Source organism: Macaca thibetana, chromosome 14 (assembly GCF_024542745.1).
Source record: "Macaca thibetana thibetana isolate TM-01 chromosome 14, ASM2454274v1, whole genome shotgun sequence".
NCBI classification, from domain to species: Eukaryota; Metazoa; Chordata; class Mammalia; order Primates; family Cercopithecidae; genus Macaca; species Macaca thibetana.
Window position 1 is genome coordinate 110,734,857 of NC_065591.1, and position 16,876 is coordinate 110,751,732.

The 16,876-nt window shown below is 49.0% G+C and overlaps 1 protein-coding gene across 1 annotated transcript; it reads left to right on the top strand.

The window, feature by feature from the left end:
* The first annotated feature begins 273 nt into the window (after positions 1-273).
* On the top strand, positions 274-10,687 carry FOXR1 (forkhead box R1). The gene is made up of 6 exons (XM_050758443.1): positions 274-701; positions 8,125-8,199; positions 8,303-8,550; positions 8,788-9,014; positions 9,896-10,134; positions 10,613-10,687. Exons 1-6 carry the CDS (start codon positions 641-643, stop codon positions 10,639-10,641), a joined length of 879 nt encoding a protein of 292 aa, XP_050614400.1. The 5' UTR covers positions 274-640; the 3' UTR covers positions 10,642-10,687.
* The last annotated feature ends 6,189 nt before the right edge of the window (positions 10,688-16,876 follow it).

The window sequence follows — 16,876 nt, forward strand, 5'->3', positions numbered from 1 at the left end:
TTCTGACCTCAGGTGATCCGCCCACCTCGGCCTCCCAAAAGGCTGGATTACAGGCGTGAACCACCGCGTCCGGCCGAAAAACAACAAAAAATTTTTTCATCAAATCACCATCCAATCTAACTCCATCTCCACCATCTACTACAGATGTGATCGTGGATAAGCCATAAACCTTTCATAACTTTTAGAAAGTAACTACAATTATGGTAGAAAGGATCAATGTTAAAGCAAAACTATAAAAAAAATAAATACGATCACGTGACCATGGCGCCTTTTCAATGAAATAAGGGGCTTGGGCAAACGAGGATGCGGAAGATGGTCTGGGGTCCCTTCCGGATCCCCAGGTCCTCGACCCCCAGCATGTAAGGGTAGGGTCAAGGAGGGTCTTCCTAAGCGTTCCTCGGCGCCGTCCTGAGGAGATTAAAGGCGTCAAATGGACCGCTCCACACCTGAGCTGCCGCCAAGCTAACTCAATCGCAGCCGGCGCATTTGAGAAGGCGCCTGTGAAGGTCGCTCCTCAGCCGCCGCGCTCCCACTCCGCGCCGCCGCGCCTCTGCCCGCCCCGAAGGTGGACGTGAAGCTCCAGCACCTCGACTTCTGGGCCAGCCTCCATGGCCAGGTCCCGGGACTGCTGGACTGGGACATGGGGAACGAGCTCTTTCTGGCCTTCACCACATCTCACCTCTCCTTAGCCGAGCAGAAACGTGAGTAGCGGGTGGGGTGAGGTGGGGGCTGGGCGTGGCGGCGGGGTGGCCTAGGGGCTCGCGGGACCCCGGGGCCGGGCGGCTCCCCAGCCTTCGCCCCCGCCTCCCGGGGAGGCTTGCGGGGGCCGAGCCCCCCGGGCTTAGCTCCGCAGCCCCCACTCCACCCCTACTGGCGAACTCCACTCGGGAGTGGTGGGGCGGGGGCGGTTCGCGCCTGACTCTGACTCAATTGGAAGCTCCCCGAGGGCAGCTGGTCTTACCTAAAAACGGAGGCTTTCCACTCTACGTCACCCGCCAGGCTCCCAGAACATTCCAAGGCCTCTTCTGGGTCTTCGTTTTGGCGCTGGTCGCCATTTGCTATACTGTATATTTCAGTTACTTTTCCGTCTCTTAAAAAAACAGGACTCATCGTTTTATCCATGGCTGTATTCTCCCTCTTAACATATTGTCTGACACCTAGAAGTGCTCCGTACTTGCCAAATGCTTGGTTGACCATTGCGATCTTTTAGGTTTTCTTTTTCTTCTTTGGACCTCAAGTGTGGAGAGTTGAGGTAATTACTCCCCACATTCATGGTACCTTTTTGCCTGCAAGGCCCTTGGATTAACTTTTTTTTTTCTCCAAATTTATTGTTTTTGAGACGGAGTCTTGCTCTGTCTCCCAGGCTAGAGTGTCAGCTCACTGCAGCCTCCGCCTCCCGCATTTAAGCTATTCTCCCGCCTCAGCTTCCTGAGTAGCCTGGATTGCAGGCGTGCGCCACCACGCCCTGTTAGTTTTTTTATTTTTAGCAGAGGCGGAGTTTCACCATGTTGCTCCTGTCGGCCTTCCAAAAGTGCTGGGATTACAGGCCTGAGCCACCGCCCCCGGCCTTAACTCTTCCTTTTGCCCCTTAAGTCTCCACTCCTCCTTCCATTACCTCCGCTACTCCCATAGCCAACCCTAATCCATTTAACGTCTGTTTTCTCCACTCATTGTTTTTGAGAGCTGTTGTTTTGCGTTGCTAAATTCAGGCCTGGTTCATTATTTCTGATTGTTGTTACTATTCTATCTGCTGGGTGTCCCACCTTTTACATTTTAATTTTCTTTACACCTAGATTGCTTCCAACTCTTTGCCACCATAATTAATGGTAATGAACATTCTTTCTTGTTTCTTCATTCAAGAAATATGTATTGAGGCCGGGCGCGGTGGCTCACGCCTGTAATCCCTGCACTTTGGGAGGCCGAGGCGGGCGGATCACGAGGTCAGGAGATCGAGACCATCCTGGCTAACACGGTGAAACCCCGTCTCTACTAAAATACAAAAAAAAATTAGCCGGGCGCGGTGGCGGGCGCCTGTAGTCCCAGCTACTCAGGAGGCTGAGGCAGGAGAATGGCGCGAACCCGGGAGGCGGAGCTTGCAGTGAGCCGAGATGGTGCCACTGCACTCCAGCCTGGGCGACAGAGTGAAGACTCCGCCTCAAAAAAAAAAAAAAAAAAAAAAAAAGAAGTATGTATTGAGCACCTCCAACTGACCTGGCACTGTTCTAGAAACTCATGATACACAGTGAACAGAACAGACAAGGAACCTTACATTCTACTGGGGGCAGATAGATAATCCACATAAGTATAATAAATGGGTAGACCATATAGTATGCTATAAAGTGATCATCTGCAATGGGGAAAGAACAGGAGGAGACTCAGGAATAGGGGAAGCGTATGGTAGCAGCTACAGTTTATTTTTGTTTATTTTTGTTTTTTGAGATGGCGCCTGGCCCTGTTGCCCAGGCTGGAGTTCAGTGGTGCAGTCTCGGTTCACCACAACCTCTGCCTCCCGGGTTCAAGGAATTCTCCTGCGTCAGCCTCCTGAGTAGCTGGGACTACAGGCACATGCCCCCATTCCCGGTTAATTTTTGTATTTTTAGTAGAGATGGGGTTTCACTCTGTTGGCCAGGCTGGTCTCGAACTGCTGACCGTGATCCGCCGTCTCAGCCTCCCAAAGTGCTGGGATTACAGGTGTGAGCCACGGCACCCGGCCTTTTTTTTTTTTTTTTTTTTTTTTTTTTGACATGGAGTCTCACTCTGTCGCCCAGGCTGGAGTACAGTAGCGCAATCTCAGCTCACTGTACCCTCTGCCACCCAGGTTCAAGCAATTCTTGTGCCTCAGCCTCACCAGTAGCTGGGATTACAGGCATGCATCACCATGCCCACCTAATTTTTGTATTTTTAGTAGAGACAGAGTTTCACCATGTTGACCAGGCTGGTCTCAAACTCCTGGCCTCAAGTGATCTGCTTGCCTCGGCCTCCCAAAGTGCTGGGATTACAGGTGTGAGCCACCACGCCCAGCGGCAGCTACAGTTTTAAATAAGATTGTGGGGTTGAACTCAATTAGGAACATAATATTTGAGCAAAGAGTTGATAGGAGGGGAGGAGTGAGCCTAGAGGGTACTTGAAGGGAAAGTGGTAAGGAGGTCAGTAAGGCTGAATGACAGTAAATAAAGAGCTCCGAAGGGTGTGGTTGAGAGCAGGAATGCCTGTCCTCTAAGGACTTTAGGGTTGACTTTGAGTCAGATGAGGGTTGGTTTTAAGGTTTTGTTTGAGATGGGCTCTTGCTCTTGCTCAGGCTGGAGTGCGGTGGCACAATTACCTCCAGGCTCAAGCAGTGCTTCCGCCTCAGTCCCCAAAGTAGCTGCAACCACAGGCACGGGCCACCACACTGGCTAACTTTTTTAGTATTTGTAGAGATGGGGATCTCCCTATGTTGCCCACGCTGGTCTCGAACTCCTGGACTCAAGCAATCCTCCTACTTCCCAAGTTGAGCAGAGGAGTGACTTGCTCTCAGGGTCTGCTTCATGAGTGTGTGACCCGTGCAGTTGCCTAGGTGCCTGTGTTTGGTTTAATACACTGCTATCACTGTCTTGAAATTTTTAATAATTTTTCAATGAGGAGCCTCATGTTTTCTTTACTGGACCCTACAAATTATGTGGCTAGTCCTGCATGATCTGTATTTGAAAAGATCACTCTGGCTGTTGTGTTGAGGGTAGACTGTGGATGTACAGAGACTAGGAGGCTGCAGTAGTAATCCAGACAAGAGATGATGGTAGATTGGGCCAGGGTAGTAGCAGGGAGAACCAGCTGGCTATGCTGATGGATTGGATATGGAGTATAAGACAGACAACTGAGTATGAACCTTTCAAAGTGTTTTGACCTAGTGGAAGGATGGAGTTGCCTTGTACTGCAAGTGGGATACAGGTTTAGGAAGGAAAATCAGGAATTCTATTCTGGATATGCTGAGCTGAGAGATCCTTAGACATCCAAGTAGAAGTGTTGAGTCTGCGGTTGGATACCTGAGCCTAGAGTTCTGGAGAGAGGTGGGGACTGCAGATGTAAATTTTGGGTCTTTTGGTATATGGGTGGAATTTAAGGAGTAATAGAGGAGGAACAAGAATGAGCCCTGGGGGCAGTCCATTGTAAAGAGATTGGAGAGAAGAGAGATAACTAGCAAAAAAGACCATTGAGAATCAAAAGTAGGGGGTCTGTGGTGTCCTGGAAACCAAGTTGAAAAAGTCTTTCAAGGAGGGAGTGGTTGGATGAGTGGAATGTAAGTGATGATTGGACTTAACTAAGCAGAGGTCCCTGGCTAGTGGTTTTACTAAGTGGTAGAATGTAAAACCTGACTGAAGGGGGTTTAAGAATGGAAGGAGGGGAAGTAGAGGCAATGCGTTATGCTTCAACAGGAAATAAGATGGTATTTTTTTTTTATTTTTCTTTCTTTTCTTCTCTCTCTTTTTTTTTTAGAGACAGGGTCTTTATCTGGTGCCCAGGCTGGAGTGCAGTGGCACCAGCACAGCTCACTGCAGCCTTGAGCAGGCTTGAACTCCTGGGCTCAAGTAATCCTCCTGCCTCAGCTTTTTAAAGCAGGCTGGGATTACAAGCATAAGCCACTGCACCTGGTCCCTAAAATGGGAGAATTAACGGCATGTTTGCATGCTGATGAGAATGACCCAACAAAGACAAAAAATCAGTGACACAGGACAGAGAGGGGAAGATTTGTGGAACAGTGTCCTTTAAAAAGCATGGGGGATCTGTGCCAAAGCGAGACACAGACATCCAGAGGTGCTATCCTTGGGTCGCAATGAGATCAGCAGTCCATTGATCCTACCTTTTCACTGTTTCAGTCACTTGATGTGTCTACCCTTATTCAACTAACTTGAATCCCATGGTCAAATATTACGCAGGTTCCCTGGATCGTCTGTGGCTTTGGAGCACTTTGTTGGCCAAACCACAACCCTGACTAAATCCACCTCTGCCAAACGAGTGAGCCAAAACCATAATTCAGTGGACTGGTGATCTCAGTGGGATCATAGTTGGGGTTGAGGGAGTTAGCCAGAAAGACACAAGGTGGTGCATTTTTATGTGGTGCATAAATGAGGTTATGGAGAGGTTGCAGTTGTTAGTTTAGGTTATGACTGAGGGAGTGTCTACAGTAGAGTAGAAGTCAGACTCGCTGGAGAAGAGTTCAATAAACAGCAAAGATCATGTTTTTGTTTTCAAAACAAGGTCTGGCTTTGTTGCCCAAGCTGGAGTGCAGTATCGTGAGCTTGGCTCACTGCAACCTCCCCTTTCCCTCTCGAGCCATCCTCCCACTTTAGCCTGCTGAGTAGCTGGGACTACAGGCTCACACCACCACACTCGGCTAGACTATTATCTTTGTATTTTTTGTAGAGATGGGGTTTCACCATGTTGCCCAGGCTGATTTCAAACTCCTGGGCCCAAGCAATCCGCCTGCCTAAGCCTCTAAAAGTGCTGGGATTATAGGCATGAGCCACCACACCTGGCCAGCAACCAAGATTTAAGGCAGGAGTAGTGTTGGAGAGTGACAGTAAGTCAGGAGCTAAAACAGGAGGTCAGTAGATGATAGTAACAATGGAGATTGATTAGTATATAAGTTCCTGTATTAACTTGAAAATATACATCCAGGAGCAAACAGTAAGGTAAATTGTAGTCCTGCCTCATTGCTCTTAACAAGGGCTGCTCCAGTTGATACTCAGAACTGCAGTATAATAAGAGATTCTATTTCTTTGCATGTTTCTCAACACTTGGTATTATCTTTATAACTCTAGTCAATTTGATTATCTCATTATCTTACAGTGTTTTTCTTATTAATAATACTGATCATCTTGTTAGCCATTCAGTTATCCCCTCCTTGTGAATGCTGATTCATATCATTTGCCCATTTGTAAGTTTGTGTTGACCTTTTACATATTGATTTGTAGGAGCTCTTTATATATTAGAGAACTGAGAAATTTGGGTTGAGGCCGGGCGCGGTGGCTCATGCCTGTAATCCCAGCACTATGGGAGGCCAAGGCGGGCGGATCACAAGGTCAGGAGATCGAGACCATACTGGCTAACACGGTGAAACCTCGTCTCTACAAAAATGCAAAAAAAATTAGCTGGGCGTGGTGGCAGGTGCCTGTAGTCCCAGCTACTCGGGAGGCTGAGGCAGGAGAATGGTGTGAACCCGGGAGGTAGAGCTTTCAGTGAGCTGAGATGGCGCCACTGCACTCCAGCCTGGGTGACAGAGCAAGACTCTGTCTCAAAAAAAAAAAAAAAAAAAAAAAAAGAAAGAAATTTGGGTTGAAGTTTGCTATTTTTTTTTTTTTTTTTTTTTTTTTGCTTATGGTGATTTTTACTATGTTTGAACGTTTTTTAAGAGAGTCTTGCTCTGTCACCTAGGCTGGAGTACAGTGGCATGATCTCAGCTCACTACAAACTCTGCTTCCCAGGTTCAAGTGATTCTCCTGCCTCAGCCTCCCAAGTAGCTGGAACTACAGGTAAGCGCCACCACACCCGGCTAATTTTTTGTACTTTTAGTAGAGATAGGGTTTTGCCATGTTGGCCAGGCTGATCTCGAACTCCTGACCTCAAGTAATCCACCTGCCTTGGCCTCCCAAAGTGCTGGGATTACAGGTATCAGCCACCGCACCTGGCCAAACTTTAATTTTTGTACTATAATATGTGCATAAAACTTATAGATTCATTTTAGGGTAACTGGCATCTTAATAGTATGTATTATAAGTCTTTGTTCAAGTCTTTTAAGTTATTTATTTCAGAGCTGAGATGGGAGGATTGCTTGAGCTGGGAGGTGGAGATTGCAGTGAGCCAATGTCACACCACTGCACTCCAGCATGGGCAACCAAGCAAGACCGCGTCTCAAAAAAAAAAAAAAAAAAAAACCCTATGTTTATATCTTTTGCTACTTTTTCCTTTTTTGAGTACTATGTTGAATATTAGCAACCTAATAGGCATCCTCTCTAATTAAGCTCTCCGATAAGTATGTCATTTCCCAAACAAAAGCCTAGATTCATCTGTAATATAATGACACTCATAGTGACAGTGAGGGGGCAAAAATAGTTTTTGTCCTGAACAATCAGTTAATGGTGGTGCCACTTGCTGAGACAAAGAATACAGGAAGGCTAGGCATGGTGGTTCACGCCTGTAATCCCATTTTGGGAGCCTGAACAGGAGGATTGCTTGAGCCCAGGGGTTCAAGACCAGCCCAGGCAACAACATAGTGAGACCCTCATCTATACAAAAAATACAAAAATTAGGCCGGGCGCGGTGGCTCATACCTGTAATCCCAGCACTTTGAGAGGCTGAGGCTGGTGGATCATGAGGTCAGGAGTTAGACACCAGCGTGGCCAATATGGTGAAAGCTCTACTAAAAATACAAAAATTACCCGGGCGTGGTGGCAGGCACCTGTAATCTCAGCTACTCGGGAGGCTGAGGCAGGAGAATCACTTGAATCCGGGAGGCGGAGGTTGCAGTGAGCCAAGATCACGCCACTACACTCCAGCCTGGGTGACAGAGCAAGACTCCATCTGGAAAAAAAAAAAATTGCAAAAATTAATGGGGCGTAGTGGCATGCACCTGTAGTTCCAGCTACTTGGGAGGCTGAGGTGGGAGAATCTCTTGAGCACACCACTGCACTCCAGCCTGTGCAACACAGCAAGACCCTGTCTCAGAAAAAAACAAGAATACAGGAGGAAGAGCAACAAGATGGAATTCAGTTTTAGAAGCCGTCTGAAGTGCCTGTGGGCTACCCAAGTAAAGATATCCAGTAAGTAGTTCTCCTTAAGGGCTAGCACAGAATGCTAGGCTAGAGGTGAAGATTTGAGAGCTCTACATTTTTTTAATAGATGTTAACTGAAGCCACGGGCATGCAGGAGATCAATTCAGGGACAGTATATGTAGAGTGAGAAGAAAAGAATGCAGAGGGGAATGAGAAGGTCAGAGAGGTAAAGGGAAAACCAGTAGAAGTACAATGTGATGTTAACTCCCCAGGCAGGGCCCACAATACCTTCTCCCAGAGAAGCCTTAATGCCTAGGATCCTAGGGTCACAAAGGGATATCCTAGGATGTTTTGACTCTCTCTTTCTTTTTGCCAGTTGCCAGGTATAAACTCCGAATTGTTAAGCCACCAAAATTACCCCTAGAGAAAAAACCCAACCCTGATAAGGATGGTAAGTATTGAGTTCTCTGACCTGTTTCTGTGACCTGGGCTGGAGACCAGGGGCACCCAAAGCCAGTGGGCTGCGGCACACAATCTCCTTTTGTTCTGCACAGGTCCAGATTATGAACCCAACCTCTGGATGTGGGTAAACCCCAACATCGTGTATCCCCCTGGAAAACTGGAGGTCCCAGGACCTAGGAAGAGGGAGGATCTGACAAGCACACTTCCCTTGTCTCAGCCACCACAGAAGGAGGAAGATGCCAGCTGCTCAGAAGCCACAGGGGTGGAATCACTGTCCCGGTCCTCCAGCAAGTGGTCTCCCCCTCGGAAGCGCTTTGCCTTTTCCCCCAGCACCTGGGAGGTATGGATCTCTGGGGGTGGGAGCCGGACTTGGGCAGTAGGTGAGGGGCATGGGGAAGAGCCATCACAATTCTGCTCTCTTAGCCATAGCAAAAGGCGAATGGGTTCAGAAATTACCTTCATGCTTGGGTTGGGGAGAAGCCCAGATGGTGGCCTTAGACCACCCCCCCTTCCTGCCACTGCACCCTGGAGTAGAGGCTGAGGAGTCAGGACCAGTTCCTACTCTGTGCTCCTCTAGCTCACAGAAGAGGAGGAGGCTGAGGACCAGGAAGACAGCTCCTCTGTGGCTCTCCCATCCCCTCACAAAAGGGCCCCCCTCCAGAGTCGGAGGCTTCGGCAAGCCAGCAGCCAGGCGGGGAGGCTCTGGTCCCGGCCCCCTCTCAATTACTTCCACCTAATTGCCCTGGCATTAAGAAACAGTCCCCCCTGTGGCCTCAACGTGCAACAGATCTACAGTTTCACTCGGTATGTGCCGGGGGCCCTGTGAGGAGGGGGAAGTGGGGGCCAGGGCCCTGGGCTGATGCCTTCCAATCCATCCCAGGCCCTGGGTTGCTGACCTGGTTTCCCTATCTGGGTCTGAGAGGACGAGTGTGTTCCCAGTTCCCTTTTCCCAGGCGCATTTGTGCCCACATGTGTACAGGAACATATCCATTCCCACCCCTTTTCACATCTAAAGAACCCTCCAACCTTTTTATGACTTTAGTTCTTTTTTTCTTTTTCTTTTTTTTTTTTTTCTTTTTAACTAGTTTTCAGTGCTCTTTGGGTATAGTTCTCCTTTAAAACATAAATTCACTTGGGTCAGGTAACAGTTTTCCACCATCCTCTGAAGATGAGCCAGTCTAAAGTCAGGTTCCCCAACAGTTCCCACCTGCTTCTGCTAGGACTGGACTGCCTGGCACAGCTCCCTGCACCCCCAGGGGCGCAGGGAACCCAGTTGAGAAGGGTTTTCCATTTAGCTCAGAAAGTCCTGCTCACATGAATGTGAGGGAGTTTGTTGGGCCCTTTCCCAGTGTTAGGAAAAGTGCCTAATGTCTCAGAATAGGCATTTTCAAGTGGTTTCCGTCCTCGATCAAGATTCCTCTTATGGGAGATGCTTGGCCTGATTCTGCTTTGTTCATGCTGTGGTCCAAGCCCTGGGCCCTAAGAGGGAGGGAGCGTTCAGGTGAGCCACACACCATGTGGATGCTTTGCCACGTGCTCAGTCAGCAAAGAGCAACTCCAGGCCAACTTGCTACTATCCCCCTGTAGAGGGGCTGAAGCCCCTGGCCCCTGGGTAGAACATGCTCCAGAGAAGGGCATTCCCAAGACATAACATCCCTTTCCTTACCTCTCCTCCCTGTCCACAGAAAACACTTCCCCTTTTTCCGGACAGCCCCGGAAGGCTGGAAGAATACTGTCCGTCACAATCTCTGTTTTCGAGACAGCTTTGAGAAAGTGCCTGTCAGCATGCAGGGTGGGGCCAGCACACGGCCTCGATCTTGCCTCTGGAAGTTGACCGAGGAGGGACACCGCCGCTTTGCGGAGGAGGCCCGCGCCTTGGCTTCCACTCGGCTGGAAAGTATCCAGCAGTGCATGAGCCAGCCAGGTGTGAAGACTTGTCGTGCGTGGGCCCAAGGGGAGGAGACCTGAGGATCCTGACCCAAGACTGAGTGTGGAAGCCTGGGTCACACCGTGGTGGGGGGGCGTGGGGGCATCTTCTATAGGAAACAGGGATTAGCAGTGATCTGAGACCTTCAGGTGATGCCTGCCTGAGGTGAGACCTCCCCCACCAATGTGGGATGTGATGTGCCAGGAATCCATGGGCAAACACTAAGGGGCAGCTGGCCTTACCAAGCCCAGCAGCCTAGGCAATAGTAAGCACACAACATGAGAAGCACACTAATAGAGGTTATGTGCAAAGAGTACTTGTACTTTCCCTGGAGCAGTGCAGGGAGGCTTCAGAGAAGAGGCAGCATTTGAGCCTTGAGTGAAAGAAGCAGATCACTTGCTATGAGAGAGCATCCCAGGCCTAGGAAACAGCAACTGTAAAGCATAAACTCCTGAACTCTCTCCTTTTCTTACAGATGTGATGCCCTTCCTCTTTGATCTTTAACCCCAAGAAGCAGGAGCCAGCTAATGCTTTATTAAATTTACCGTCAGTAGCCTTCTGTGTGTGTCTATGGAGGTGTGGGGGTCTCTAAGGATGGGGTTAAGGGTGGAGGTGGAGATCAACTCCAACGTTGGAGATGGGACGCCTTCAGCTTACAGATGCTCCTGAGGCAATGGGGCAGGTGCCTGCTGTGCAGCAAAAGGAGTCCGTAATTTTCTTTCCTCAAAGGAGGAAAATGCACAGCCTTCTAAAGCATCTTGGAGCAATTTCCATTTTCCTGAATTATGAAGATAATCTTGGCTGGGTGTAGTGGCTCACATGTAATCCAGCACTTTGGGAGGCTGAGGCAGGAGGATCCCTTGAGCACGGGAGGTTAAGGCCAAAGTCAGTCATGATATCACCACTGCACTCCAGCCTGGGCAACAGCAAGACTCCATCTTTAAAAATTATCCTGGGAGATGCCAGTTTGTAACAGCCAATTCTGTAAGCACCACACATTCATTCAATTGATACTCCTTAACCACTACGCCCAGCTAATTTTTTGTATTTTTTAGTAGAGATGGGGTTTCTCCATGTTGGTCAGGCTGATCTCGAACTCCCGACCTCAGGTGATCTGCCTGCTTTGGCCTCCCAAAGTGCTGGGATTACAGGCGTGAGCCACTGCACCCGGCAGGTGACTTGTTTTTTGTTTGTTTGTTTGTTTGTTTTGAGATAGAGTCTCGCGCTGTTGATCAGGCTGGAGTGCAATAGCACAATCTTGGCTCACTGCAGCCTCCACCTCCCAGGTTCAAGCGATCCTCCTGCCTCAGCTCCCCTAGTAGCTGGGATTACAGGCATGCACCACAAGGCCCAGCTAATTTTTGTATTTTTAGTAGAGACAGGATTTCACCATGTTGGCCAGGCTGGTCTCCAGTTCCTGACCTCAGATGATCCACCTGCCTTGGCCTCCCAAAGTGCTGGAATTACAGGCGTGAGCCACCGCGCCTGGCCTCTTGAGTTAATTTTTGTATGGTCAGCGTTCATTTTTGGCTTGTAGATGTCCAATTGCTCAGCCTTCCAAAGTGCTGGATTACAGGTGTGAGCTGACTACAGCCTCGAACTCCTTGGGCTCAGGCAATCCTCCCACCTCAGCCTCTCAAGGAGCTGGGACTACAGGTGCATACCACCACACCCGGCTAATTTTTTTTTTGAGATGGAGTTTTGCTCTTGTTGCCCAGGCTAGAGTGCAATGGTGCGATCTCTGCTCGCTGCAACCTCCAACTCCCGAGTTCAAGCCATTCTCCTGCCTCAGCCTCCCGAGTAGCTGGGATTACAGGCATCCACCACCACATCTGGCTAATTTTTTTGTATTTTTAGTAGAGATGGGGTTTCACCGTATTGTTCAGGCTGGTCTCAAACTCCTGACCTCAGGTGATCCACCTGTCTCAGCCTCCTAAAGTGCTGGGATCACAAGCGTGAGCCACCGCACCCGACCTGGATACTGATTTCTAAGTGATAGCCACTAAAGGAGTGGGTAAGGGAGACCAGGTCAGGTCAGTTGCTCTGGGCCCACCCAGAGCTCTCCTGCAGCCAGAGCCTCTTTCCTACCACCCTAATCTATTCAGCTCCCAGGAAGGAGAGGGTCCTGAGTCGCAAGCTCTGCTTTCATCTGATTTCGCCTCAATTTGTCCACCTCATCTGCACTTTGTATACAGCCTTATCACTGTGCACATTCTTGTTAACATCAGGGTTTTTTTGCTTTGTTTTTGTTTTTTGAGATGGAGTCTCACTCTGTTGCCTTGGCTGGAGTGCAATGGAGCAATCTCGGCTCACTGCAACTTCTGCCTCCCAGGTTCAAGCGATTCTCCTGCCTCAGCCTCCCAAGCAGTTGGGACTACAGGCGTGCACCACCATATCTGGCTAATTTTTGTATTTCACTAGAGATGAGGTTTCATCATGTGGCCCAGGCTGGTCTCAAACTCCTGAGCTCTGGCAATCCACTTGCCCCGGCCTCCCACAGTACTAGATTACAGGCGTGAGCCACCACACCTGGCCAACATCAGGTTTAAGTTGCAAGTGGATCCCAAAATGCAGCAGATCAGAAAGAAAGTACAAAACAATACAGCCTTTGGGGAAAATGGGACTTGGAAAAAAATCTGCCTTTGCCCACTTTGCTCTCTAATAAACTCCTGTACTTGCACCTAGTTTTCACTTATCGATTACTTTGTTATTTTTCTTTTTTTTTTTTTTTTTTTTTTTTGAGACGGAGTCTCGCTCTGTCGCCCAGGCTGGAGTGCAGTGGCCGGATCTCAGCTCACTGCAAGCTCCGCCTCCCGGGTTCACGCCATTCTCCGGCCTCAGCCTCCCGAGTAGCTGGGACTACAGGCGCCCGCCACCTCGCCCGGCTAGTTTTTTTGTATTTCTTAATAGAGACGGGGTTTCACCGTGTTAGCCAGGATGGTCTCGATCTCCTGACCTCGTGATCCGCCCATCTCGGCCTCCCAAAGTGCTGGGATTACAGGCTTGAGCCACCGCGCCCGGCCTATTTTTCTTTTTTTAGGCAGAATTGCAATCCCACCTCACTGCACTCCCAGGTTCAAGCAATTCTCCTGCCTCAGTCTCCTGAGGAACTGGGACCATAGGCACATGCCATCACATCCTGCTAATTTTTGTATTTTTAGTAGAGTCGGGGTTTCACCATGTTGTCCAGGCTGGTCTTCTACCCTCCCTGAGGTCAAGCGATCCACCCACGTCAGCCTCCCAAAGTGTTGGGATTACAAGTGTGAGCCACCGCCCCAGGCCAGAGGAAAAGCATTCTAATAGAGGGGTTAGAATGGACAAAGCCCTGGAGGTAGAGACATACCTTGGCCTTTTGAGCAAATGGGGATGAGACCATGGAAGACAGAACACACTAAACAAGGGCAGAAGGATCCAAGGTGAAACTGGGAGAGGCTCAGGGTAGGCTTTTCTAGGCTATAACGGGGCATTTGGACTTTTTTCCAGTATGGTGAAAAGTAATTAAGTAACTTACTTAACCTGTTTGTTGTTGTCATTGTTGTTAATCACAATTAGCCATTCGTTGACAGTGGCTTGTCGGGGGAAGCCAACATGGAAGCAGGAAGACCCATTAGGAGGTGACTGCGGTAAATGAGACCGGTTGGAGTAGTAGTGGCAGTAGAGATGGAGACAGGCAGAAGAACAATTTGATGATGCATCATGGAGGTAGAAAAAACAAGTCAATAGTATTGACTGCAGGAGAAGAAACGACAAGAATGACTCTGAGGTTTTTGGTTTGAGCAAGTAGGTGAATGGTGAGGAGATGAAGCCTGCAGGAGTAGCAGGTTTGAGCGTTCTGTGTTTAGTATCTGTGAGACAAGAGCGGGCACGATGGCTTACACCTGTAATCCCAGCACTTGGGGAGGCAGAGGTGGGTGGATCACTTGAGCCCGGGAGTTGGAAACTAGCCTGGGCAACATGGCGAGACCCCTTCTCTACAAAAAAGAAATAAGCTGGGCATGGTGGCATATGCCTGTGCTCCCAGTTACTTGGCAGGTTGAGGTGGGAGGATTGCTTGAGCCCGGGAGGTCAAGGCTGCAGTGAGTCATAATTGTGCCACTGCACTCCAGCCTGAGTAATGACAGAGCAAGATCCTGTCTCCAATTAAAAATAAATAAATAAAAGGAATCTGTGAGGCCAGGCGTGGTGGCTCACACCTATAATCCCAGCACTTTGGGAGGCTGAGGTGGGAGGATCACTTGAATTCAGGAGTTTGAGACCAGCCTGGCCAACATGGTGAAACCCTGTCTCTACTAAAAATGCAAAAATTAGCCAGGTACGGTGGCTCACACTTGTAATCCCAGCACTTTGGGAGGCCGAGGCGGGCGGATCATGAGGTCAGGAGTTTGAGACCAGACTGGCCAACAGGGTGAAACCCCATCTGTACTAAAAATACAAAAATTAGCTAGGCGTGGTGGTGGACGCCTGTAATCCCAGCTACACGGGAGACTGAGACAAGAGAATTGCTTGAACCCAGGAGGAAGAAGTTGCCCTGAGCCGAGATCGCACCGCTGCACTCCAGCCTGGGTGACAGAGCAAGACTCCATCTCAAAAACAAACAAAAGGCGGGGGGGCCGGGCGCAGTGGCTCACACCTGTAATCCCAGCACTTTGGGAGGCTGAGATGGGTGGATCACCTGAGGTCGGGAGTTCGAGACCAGCCTGACCAACGTGGCGAAACCCCGTCTCTACTGAAAAAAAAAAAAAAAAAAAAAAAAAAAAAGATTAGGTGGGGGTGGTGGCGCATGCCTGTAATTCCACCTACTCGGGTGGCTGAGGCAGGAGAATCGCTTGAGCTTGAACCCAGGAGGCGGAGGTTGCGGTGAGCCGAGATCGCACCATTGCACTCCAGCCTGGGCAATGAAGAGCAAAACTCCATCTCAAAAAAAAAAAAAGGGAATCTGTGAGACATCAGGGTGGTTATGTCAATGTCAAGTAGATAGTTATAAGTCTGGAGTTCAGAAGAGAAGTCTGAGGTGAAAATGTAAATCCACTGAGAGTCAGCAGTATGTGGATAGCACTTAATATCATGCTCTATGTACTGACAGAAGGATATCCACAAGGCCGGGTGCAGTGACTCACGCCTGTAATCCCAGTACTTTGGGAGGCCGAGGTGGGTGGATCACTTGAGGTCGAGTGTTCGAGAGCAGCCTGACCAACATGGAGAAACCCTGTTTCTACTAAAAATACAAAATTAGCCGGGCATGGTGGTGCATGCCTGTAATCCCAGCTACTTGGGAGGCTGAGGCAGGAGAATCACTCAAACCCAGGAGGTGGAGGTTGTGGTGTGCCGAGATGGCGCCACTGCACTCCAGCCTGGGCAACAAGAGTGAAACTCCATCTCGAAAAAAAGAAAAAAAAAAGGAAAGATAACCACAATACATTTTGAGGAATTACAAAAAAAGAGTACCAGAACAGTGTGTTCAAAATTACTCCAAATATGGCAGAAATTATGTTTATATATATATATGAAGTCTAAACAGAAAACATCTTGATCAATATAGGTGTCAAACAGCAATGGCCACCTTTGAGGACTGGGTAGGCAACATAAATGGGGCAATTGTTTGTAGCCTCTGTACAGTTTTTGTTTTTTACAATAAATTGCTTTTTACAATTTTTCTTTTTTCTTTCTTTTTTTTTTTTTTTTGAGACTTAGTCTTGCTCTATTACCTAGGCTGGAATGCAGTGGCAAGATCTCAGCTCACTTCAACCTCTGCCTTCCGGGCTCAAGTAATCGTCCTGTCTCAGCCTCCCTGGTAGCTGGGACCACAGTCGCACACAATCCTGCCTGGTTAATTTTTTATATTTTTAGTAGAGAAGGTTTTGCCATGTTGCCCAAGCTGGTCTCAAACTCCTGAGCTCAAGCAATCTGCCTGCTGGGATCACAGGCGTGAGCCACCATGTCCGGCCTATAGTTTTTGTTTGTTTGTTTGTTTGTTTGTTTTTGAGACGGAGTCTCGCCCTGTCGCCCGGGCTGGAGCTCAGCTCACTGCAAGCTCCGCCTCCCGGGTTTACGCCATTCTCCTGCCTCAGCCTCCCGAGTAGCTGGGACTACAGGCGCCCGCCACCTCACCCGGCTAGTTTTTTTTTTTTTTTTTTTTTTTTTGTATTTTTTAGTAGAGACGGGGTTTCACCGTATTAGCCAGGATGGTCTCGATCTCCTGACCTCGTGATCCGCCCATCTCGGCCTCCCAAAGTGCTGGGATTACAGGCTTGAGCCACCGCGCCCGGCCTGTTTTGTTTTTTGAGACAGTCTAGCTCTGTCACCCAGGCTTGAGTGCGGTGGCATGATCTCAGCCCACTGCACCTCCACTTCCTGGTTTCAAGCCATTCTCGTGCCTCAGCCTCCTGAGTAGCTGGGACTACAGGTGAGCACCAACACACCTGGCTAATTTTTCTATTTTTAGTAGAGACCAGGTTTTGCTATGTTGGCCACATGTTGGCCAGGCTGGTCTTAAACTCCTGATCTCAAGTGATCCACCTGCCTCGGCCTCCTAAAGTGTTGGGATTGCAGGCATGAGCCACCGCACCTGGGCTACAATTTTTAATAAAGGAAATTTTTTACAATTTTTTTTTTTTTGAGACAAAGTCTCGCTCTGTCACTCAGGCTGGAGTGCAGTGGGACAATCTCAGCTCACTGCAACCTCCGTCTCTGGGTTCAAGCGATTCTCTTGCGTCAGCCTCCTGAGTAGCTGGGATTACAA

Coding starts and splice junctions, on each gene's coding strand:
- FOXR1 (XM_050758443.1), top strand. CDS start 641: ATGGGGAACGAGCTCTTTCTGGCCTTCACCACATCTCACCTCTCCTTA. Junction 9,015..9,895: donor CAGATCTACAGTTTCACTCG/GTATGTGCCGGG, acceptor CCCTGTCCACAG/AAAACACTTCCCCTTTTTCC. Junction 10,135..10,612: donor GCAGTGCATGAGCCAGCCAG/GTGTGAAGACTT, acceptor CTTTTCTTACAG/ATGTGATGCCCTTCCTCTTT.